Source organism: Aulonocara sp. 'chitande type north' Nkhata Bay, unplaced genomic scaffold (assembly GCF_057382095.1).
Source record: "Aulonocara sp. 'chitande type north' Nkhata Bay isolate Kocher_YH1m ecotype deep benthic unplaced genomic scaffold, A_spYH_male_GT1.1 unmapped_scaffold_30, whole genome shotgun sequence".
In the NCBI taxonomy this organism is placed as follows: domain Eukaryota; kingdom Metazoa; phylum Chordata; class Actinopteri; order Cichliformes; family Cichlidae; genus Aulonocara; species Aulonocara sp. 'chitande type north' Nkhata Bay.
In genome coordinates, this window is record NW_028234362.1 from 82,501 (window position 1) to 91,752 (window position 9,252).

General features: G+C 39.4%; 1 protein-coding gene and 1 long non-coding RNA gene across 2 annotated transcripts in view; one reads left to right on the forward strand and one right to left on the reverse strand.

Moving 5' to 3' along the window:
* LOC147300573 (uncharacterized) overlaps positions 1 to 4,286 on the forward strand; it is an 8,150-nt gene extending 3,864 nt beyond the window's left edge. Inside the window, exon 2 of the long non-coding RNA XR_015127694.1 lies at positions 1,947 to 4,286. This is a non-coding gene — a long non-coding RNA (uncharacterized LOC147300573). The remainder of the gene's footprint in view (positions 1 to 1,946) is intronic.
* Positions 4,287 to 6,580: 2,294 nt separating this feature from the next.
* On the reverse strand, positions 6,581 to 8,054 carry LOC147300574 (nanos homolog 2-like). Its single transcript, XM_086285123.1, has one exon. It carries the CDS (start codon positions 7,940 to 7,942, stop codon positions 7,442 to 7,444), a length of 501 nt encoding a protein of 166 aa, XP_086141249.1. The 5' UTR covers positions 7,943 to 8,054; the 3' UTR covers positions 6,581 to 7,441.
* Positions 8,055 to 9,252: the final 1,198 nt, after the last annotated feature.

A 9,252-nucleotide genomic window follows, 5' to 3' on the forward strand; every position in this document is an offset into this window, starting at 1 on the left:
TCTCAGCCCCAGTCGGCAATGTGGATCATCGAACAGTGCCCCTACTTTAAAGAAACACTTTTCTAATCAGGCCACAGATGCTGTCTTAGTATTATTTTGTTTCAACGCTCCTTTTATGTCTTAATTTCAGACCCATACATATATTCATTTGAAGTTTGCTTTAACTGATCAGAGCTGTAGATGCTCCCTAAAGCAGCTCTTATGTGTAAATCTTATGTAGCTCCTCCTTTGTGTTCACTGGTTATTCTGAAGCCAAAGTTTCACCAAGTCGTGGGTTTGAGCACGGACCAAAGATGTGCGTATTTTAATAAGCTTTTACAAGAAGAAATTAACCAAATGCGGACAGATTCCCTAATTTATATGCAACTCTTTCCACTTGTATTAACATTTTCCTGCTGTACACGTCTTCTTAGTGTAGTATTTAAGACAGTAGATGCTTTGTAAAGATAATAGTCCAGTACTGTCTGCTACACTGCCCCATGCAATATAACCAGCCTAATTTTCATTTTTTTTTCTCACCATGGAAGGCCTTGACAAGTCATTGCAGTCTGCCCTGTATCCTGCTCAGAAGCAGGTCTTTGCTTTTTCTACTGCAGCTGCAGGCAGCTCCAAGCTGTATGAAAAGGAAAGAAGAAAAATCAAACTACACGTTTTTTCTTTGTATTACGCTTGTTTGTATGTTGCATGGTACCTTTCTATTTGTGTATAGTTAATTGCACTATTGTTTGTTTTGAAACTAACTTGAGAGTGCAATAAAAAAACTATAAATACTGTATGTAATTAATAAAATTTTTACCATATTGTCTTTGGTGCTGTTTTTCAGCCTCATCTATCCTTTTTTATTTTGAGAAATGTACGTATGTGGTGCCCAGACTTGTGAAGCATTAGGACTATTGTCTTCCTGTAGTTTTGAGGTAACTCAGTTGTGCTGTTAGTGCCAACGCTTTTTACTGGTTTATAAGAATAGCTGGTTGAACAAGTAATGCCAACTGTCTTTGTTGCCCTGTGGTTATGCGCCGTTTAATTAGTAAACCCAAGATGGGCAATTTTTTGAACTGGGGCAGGGGTACCACCATCCTGTCCCACGGTGGAGAGTGCATCTCAAGGAACCGGCGATTGCTGGTTCCCTGATCTTTTTTCAACACCCTAACCCTTTACCACAGACGTGGAGTCAGGACCCGCTGTTCACTTTCAGTCAGTACACTGAAAATGAGTTTCATCAGACTAACCACAAATGTACGACAGTCAAGAACTTCTGCAGCTCTGAGCCAAGTTTCCTAAACAGTCTGCAGTATGAGGAGGACGAGTTCTTTAGAAAACTGATAGCTGCAGAAGGACAAACCTCAACTCAAAAATCTTTAAAACGCCTTCATTCTTCTCATATGATTAATGAGAAGGAAAACGGGACACCACTGTCTTATAATTCCCCAGGAACAAACTCCTCTTTCTCTCATTTCAGACCTGTTTCAAATCATAAGCAGACACAACCAAAAACCGGCTCACCTAATCAAACCAAATCCTAACTTTAAGCCACTATCCAGTCCTGTCCCCCTTCTCTCCTCATACCACCCACAGTTCAGACCCCACCTCAGGCCCCTTACTGCCTGAGGAGGGGTCTGAAGTATTTTCCAGCCTTATAAAGAAAGGGAAGACTGAAGTGGCAGACTGTCATGCAAAAAGCGAGCATCTCCTCCTTGCACTGCTTACAGTCAAATGACAAAATATGTGAACTCTTTTTAAACAGGAAAAAGGAAGAAATTGTACACCAGAGGGGGCAAGAAGGAGAAAACTTGAATATAAACTCAAAAGAAAAACCGCTGTTCCTTCCCTCCCCCAGAAGGCAGTAGAATATCATCATGTTAAATGCCACTTTTGGGGGGGGGGGGGGTAAAATTACTTGACAAATATGTTTCTCTTTTTTGTTATTTCGTCCCTCTTTGTTACAGCTACAGGAGGACAATAAACAGAAGAAGGAGAGCGGCACCAAAGAGGCGAAAAAACGAAAGAGCGCACCACCTCCTGACACCACATCCACAAAGAAGTCCAAATGTACCTCCAGTGCTGAGGGGGACGACAAGGAGGTTTTTCTCCTCCCTGTTCGTGGGCGTGAGCGTTACGAGATGTTGAAGAAGATCAATGACGGTTTGGAGCTGCTTGACAAGGACAGCAAAAGCAAGTCAAAGGTCTCAGTGAAGCATGAGGTTCCCGTGCCCTCCAGTGGAAAGAGGCTGCTCCAGAGAGGAGAGAGGAGTGACAGCGACTAAGATGCCCATCACCTCAATTTCGAAAACAAATGTCACCTTTTTGTCTAAGCCTTTAGGATTATTTCAGGTTTTAAATGCCCATTTAAAAACCAAAATGCCATCCTGCCTCAGTTAAAACGGTTCCTGAAACTGTACTGCCTGATTAGTCACTGCACTGACATACTGTTGTGTTCAGTTATGTTTTTCTTTTCTTTTTAAAAAAAACAAAAAAAACAACAACCCTATGTTCCTAATTGGGTTAGAGCCGTTCAGCATGGTTTGAGTGAGATTAAGAATGATCCTTGTCATAACGAGTCACTGCCGTTTATTTAAATAAAGTTCAAAGCTAGGCTTGCAAAACTTGAATGGAATTTGCCTCTGATGTTGCTGTATTACTGTGCTACAGTCCTGTCGCACCATGTCATTTTTTAAAAAAGAAATGTATATATTTTGCATGATTGTCTGGGAAATGCAACCACCTCTGCGCAACCTTGATTCATATGCAATATGTAATCATGTTTGTGTAACATGAAAGAAAAAAGAGAAAAAACGATGATAAATGCAAAGACTGGTAACAGCGCTAAGAACCATAAAGCAAGAGAATTTTTAAAAAACTGTGAGAAATAAACTACACTGTAAAAAAAATAACCCTATTCAAATTAAAAAAAATGATGTCCAGTTGTCACATCCAAAATATTTGGCTTTATAGAATCCAAATTGAGTCACTTGATATGACCTGATACTTTTATGTTGATATAAACAATATTACTAGACTTGACTGAAACTTTAAATTTTGCATTGATCCAAATTGATTTTTTTACATAGAACCATATTTTAATTATTGAACCAAGCTAATATATTGAAATTTAACCAACCTAATGTATTCACATCGAACCAAATTAACATGAACTAATATGTTTGTGTTGAAGCCAGGTAATTGATTTACATATATTCAAACTATATTTTTTACATTTCATTTCAGTTCAAAAATGCTCTGCATTTCCTATAAAAAACAAGACAGTTGGCCAACCAATTATTTCAAAATTATTTATTGTTCCAAACCATTTTAACTATAATCAATAGAGAGGATTAGTAATATACAGATTTAGTGCTACAGCAGAAATGATTAGAGAAATGTTTGTTTTATAAAACCTGCAATCTTTTGAAAACCAGTATAAAACCTGCAATCTTTTGAAAACCAGTATAAAACCTGCAACCTGTCTAAAAGAACTGGCATAAAACCATTATAAAAACTCTTTTTAAACCAATTTGCAAGTACTCAAAAATGTTTATATGTGCACTGTGCCTGTACAATGTAAAAAAAAAAAATCTACACATGTATCAATGAAATCAACTTAAATCTCCCTTTCAAATGGGTGTTCTTATAAATTTTGAATGTAGAATACCACTGCAGGCCAACCAAGCAAAATAACCAAGCACACATGCACATGCATGTGCACATACACATGCACACATGCATGCAAACACACTACTGTGCAGTGTTAAGTTCACAATTAAGTTTGCGAATCTTAGAGGTCATCTTGTTAAAGTCAAGCTCCATCATAATCTTTTGAAGAGCCTCAAAGGTGAACCTGAATCCTCGTGGATATTCCATATTAAGAGCATAACAGAGTCCAAAGACCATTGCCACTCCAGCTGCCACAGAAGGCAACTCATTCAGGACTTCCACACCATCAATGATTATCCCGATGTCTCGAGGCTGATGTAGGAGGCTTGAGTTGTCCCTGAAGACGAAGAGTGCCATGGTGGTACTCTGCAGCTCTTCCTCAGCTTCATCTTTCTGGGATATCTTGAGGTAAAATATGGAACAAAATGTACAAGTGAAGAACTGAAGTCTGGCACACCTGATAAATCTTTGACCATAATAAACTACTATTTTGATAGTTGTTTGGTCACAGACTATTAGAACAATTATTTGACTAATCAGATTGTGAATTGCATAATCATTAAATTAAATCAATGGTGGAACATTTTCATAAATGTTCCACAAAGCCCAAGAAAAAAAAAGAAAACAATACAGAACCCTAAGATATTAACTTGATGAGTTGATTAATCGTTGCTGTCCTACATTAATCACTGCATTTAATAGCAGAGTTGTCAAATTTACATCAAGAGACTGCATCTCATGTAGAGACAGAACAGATATGGACATACCATGTATTCTTTTATCAAGTCCTCAACACATCAGCAAGGTGAATGAGAGGATAATGAGGGAGAGTCTAGATTATTATGAAATGTTTAAAAAGGATGTGCAGTGTAAATGCAAAATGATACCTGTTCAGATTAAATGAAAATGTATGCTTCAGCCATGGAATGGATGGAGCGATCTGTGGTTCTGAAAGCATACAGAAAAAAAGAATAATGTTACTTCTCTATAAAACACATTACATAGAAAAACCAAGAAATACGTAACATGACATACCAAACAGTCTACAGACCAGCCATTAGCGACTAAGTTTGGCATAGGGTCAATTTTTTGCTGTTAAAATTAAAATTTCTTCAGAAAATGCACATTTTTCCGAGCCGCGCCTGAAAGTCAATTAAAGGAATTAGTCTTATGTCATTGATCTTATATGCTGGCTTGTTATTTCTGTCTCTAAATCATGCACATTAATAATTATCTTTTGCGCTCGGTGTACACACACATAACACATATTTATATGAAGAGAGACAAACGTGCGCGCACAAACACAAGCTTGTGTCTAGAAACCGCGAGCTCACCAGAAAAATTCAAACGAAGCGGAGCACGGAGTTATACTATGAATGTTATGAACTATGAACTTATGCTAGCTAGCTTTATCCACCACCGATGCATCGTGGTAACGCTAGCTAGTTAGGCAAAAAGCCGTGTTTTACCAGTATACTAACTTGTATTCCCGACTGTGATGGTCGGTTTCTGGTAACCAGTTCTAACGTTGCGCAGGATAGCTAGCTAGCTTATAGCTAGCAGCTACAATCATGCAAAAATTAGGGGTGGCTGTCGACCCAGCTTAAATGGGGTTATTTTCTGCGATTTTGGCAATACAAATTATAAAAGCTTTTGTAACACACTTGGCTTTACTTACGTTTATTTTCAGATGAAATTAATCAAAGATGTGACATGATGTTTCCAGCAGCCATGCAGAATAAAAATGGGTCCCGGTCTATTTCTGGTGGGCGTGTTCAAGTGCAAATCACTTTGACTCAAATTAAAGATATTATCTGTTCAACATGAAAAGAAATATATGTTTTGAGAGAAATCAAAAACTTTGCGTTGCGATGTTCACAATCCTGTACTGACACTATGGGCACATTTTTAGAAATCTATTTAATTCCACAGAAAGGTTAGCCACTTTAGTGTTTCACTTGTGACCTATTTATAGCTCACTGAAGAAGGTTTTAAAATGCAACAATGTTCGGAGATAGAGAGAAAAAAAAAAGAACTTTGGTGCAGGTGCAGGTGCAGTCTTTATGTAGCTTTCTGGTGACCTTAAAATAACCTTTACGAAGCCCGTTGACAGGCCTTTAATCGAATGATCGGTTGGTTGATTGATAACAGAAAAAAAGGACACATAAGATGGACATAAAGGACTGAAAACACCAAGAGCAAAATATTGCATCGCACTCATTTATGTAGTTTATTTTTAGATTAGATAATTTTGCAAAATAACGCAGCAAAATAAATAATAAGAGCCGGGATGTGCAGACTATTTAGCACTGAAAAAACTCCGTCCATGTGAACAGAATCAGGTGTTACCTTACCTGTTGATTAAATATCAAGACTATTTAGCAATAAGCTTACTTTAAAGGCTCGTAATAGGTGAACTGTCTTGGTATAGTTGAGTCACGCAGAGTTCATGGTCCATGTTGTGTTACTTGTTGTTTGTGTGTGTGTGTGTCACCCGATGACCCCTGGCGCCGGAGCGTCTAGACTACATTAGAGGTGTGTCACAGCAAAGAGCCGCACCTGCGCTCAAAGAGAGCACATACATAGAGGTGAGGTATGAGGATAAATGGATAGATGCGGTCCTTTTTCGAAGCTGAGCGCACAGTTGTATTTCCTGCACAATCACACACGAAGTGAGGCTGTGTTTATGCCGGTTATACCATGAATATACACCCTGCAGGCACCACTTGTTTGTCAAACTGTTTATGAAGCAAAAGTCACATTTCTGTTTATTTACAAAGCAAAAAGAAGGGGGGGAAAGAGGCGTAGGAGGGGGTGGAGCGTGCGCACTAGCATACCGGCGACGGCTGTTTCCTTTCACTAAAAGGAAAAAAATAATAAAATGTGTACTTCACGTTACGGTTGAAACTGGGGTTTTTTTTGTGTTTTTTTAATTTTTATTTTATAGAAACAATTTTTGCTCATAACCAATTGACAGGGGATTTCTTAAAATCACCCCGCAGTTCTTCAGCTGAGACACCTGAGTTAGAAAACACAAACACTGCAGCTGTCTTTGTACAAACTTGTACAAACTCTGTTTTGACCTTGTATACTGTATTTCCCCAGCCCCTCTATTTTGAAACTAAAACTATTGAACCTTAATTCAATTTCTCACTTCACATAATCGTTTCACTTTTGCCTTGAAGTGTTACTTTTAATTTAATTTAATTATTTTTTTATGACGCATGTTCTCTGGTGAGTTCAGGTACATCTGTAACTTCAAGTGGAAGAGTTGCATGTGAGTTAAAAATTTTCTATAATACCAAAAAAAAAAAAAAAAAAAAAAAAAAAAGACAAAATACTGACGTTTTTGTCGAATAATCTGTCTGACATGAGGGATAATATAGCATTTGCATTTTAACTAAAAGACTCGCGCACTGACACTATGGGCACATTTTTAGAAATCTATTTAATTCCACAGAAAGGTTAGCCACTTTAGTGTTTCACTTGTGACCTATGAAGTACCCCCGAAATTGTATCATATTAAACAACAACAACAACAATAACAACAACAATAAACACTCGAGGACTTTAAAGAGTTTAATTTTTTCCGAGGTTTGAGAGCGCTCACCCCGGCTCGGGGCTCCACAGATGTGCTGGATGAGAGCTCCTTGCTGCAGACTGCAGCGGAGTGTTTGACAGTCAAACTTGAAACAGTCTTTGGAACTGAAACGGTCTCTGCCAACACGAACACATACCCCAAACAGTTCGGTAAATATGTACAGTTTCTCGCAGCTTCAGTTTTCAGCAGCTACCAGAACTTGCCTACCGTCTGCATCCTCCCAGCAGCCTCGCACTTCATCTGCGGGCAGTACTTGCGTGTGTGAGCGCTGTCACCGGTGGCTTCGCAGATCGGGCAAGTGTAGTTCCGGAGGACGGGGCAGAAAACTATCCCGTCGTCTGATTTGAGCTTGTGAGATAGGTACACCCTCGGAGTCTCCCCGTTCTGCTTGCATAAGCGGCAGTAGTCCGAGGATGAGGCGCTGCTGCTGGTGTCCGACGCGCTGCTGGTCGGACTGGACTGTGATGAGTTTTTGGAGGATTTCTTCCCCCGAGTGGAAGTGTGGACCTTACTCCAAGGGGGCGCTTGTCCCTTCTTTGGACGCTCGGTGTCTCGGTTATCAACCTCACGGTTGCTGCACAGTTTCTCGAACACTTGGCTCAGATTCATGTAGTCGTGCCACATGTTAAAGCTGTCCCCACCAGTGAGGATCGAGTTCTGGACCTCCAGTTGTCTCGGCATTGTGGTCATTTTTTGGCAGAAGTAAAACTGAGAGTGTGTTTGGAGCGCCTCATATTTATAGCTCACTGAAGAAGGTTTTAAAATGCAACAATGTTCGGAGATAGAGAGAAAAAAAAAAGAACTTTGGTGCAGGTGCAGTCTTTTATGTAGCTTTCTGGTGACCTTAAAAGAACCTTTACGAAGCCCGTTGACAGGCCTTTAATCGAATGATCGGTTGGTTGATTGATAACAGAAAAAAAGGACACATAAGATGGACATAAAGGACTGAAAACACCAAGAGCAAAATATTGCATCGCACTCATTTATGTAGTTTATTTTTAGATTAGATAATTTTGCAAAATAACGCAGCAAAATAAATAATAAGAGCCGGGATGTGCAGACTATTTAGCACTGAAAAAACTCCGTCCATGTGAACAGAATCAGGTGTTACCTTACCTGTTGATTAAATATCAAGACTATTTAGCAATAAGCTTACTTTAAAGGCTCGTAATAGGTGAACTGTCTTGGTATAGTTGAGTCACGCAGAGTTCATGGTCCATGTTGTGTTACTTGTTGTTTGTGTGTGTGTGTGTGTGTCACCCGATGACCCCTGGCGCCGGAGCGTCTAGACTACATTAGAGATGTGTCACAGCAAAGAGCCGCACCTGCGCTCAAAGAGAGCACATACATAGAGGTGAGGTATGAGGATAAATGGATAGATGCGGTCCTTTTTCGAAGCTGAGCGCACAGTTGTATTTCCTGCACAATCACACACGAAGTGAGGCTGTGTTTATGCCGGTTATACCATGAATATACACCCTGCAGGCACCACTTGTTTGTCAAACTGTTTATGAAGCAAAAGTCACATTTCTGTTTATTTACAAAGCAAAAAGAAGGGGGGGAAAGAGGCGTAGGAGGGGGTGGAGCGTGCGCACTAGCATACCGGCGACGGCTGTTTCCTTTCACTAAAAGGAAAAAAATAATAAAATGTGTACTTCACGTTACGGTTGAAACTGGGTTTTTTTTTGTTTTTTTAATTTTTATTTTATAGAAACAATTTTTGCTCATAACCAATTGACAGGGGATTTCTTAAAATCACCCCGCAGTTCTTCAGCTGAGACACCTGAGTTAGAAAACACAAACACTGCAGCTGTCTTTAACTCGCGAGGGCAGTCATGGACGCAAGACCTGCGTCTCATCACTGCTGCTTTGTGAATGTCTGTCTGTGAAAAGCGCTTAATAAATAAAGTTTACTTACTTACTTACTTACTTACTTACTGAGCCTGCAGTTCAGAAATTTAACCATTAGATGGAGTCATTGCCAAAGCAATGACTCCATC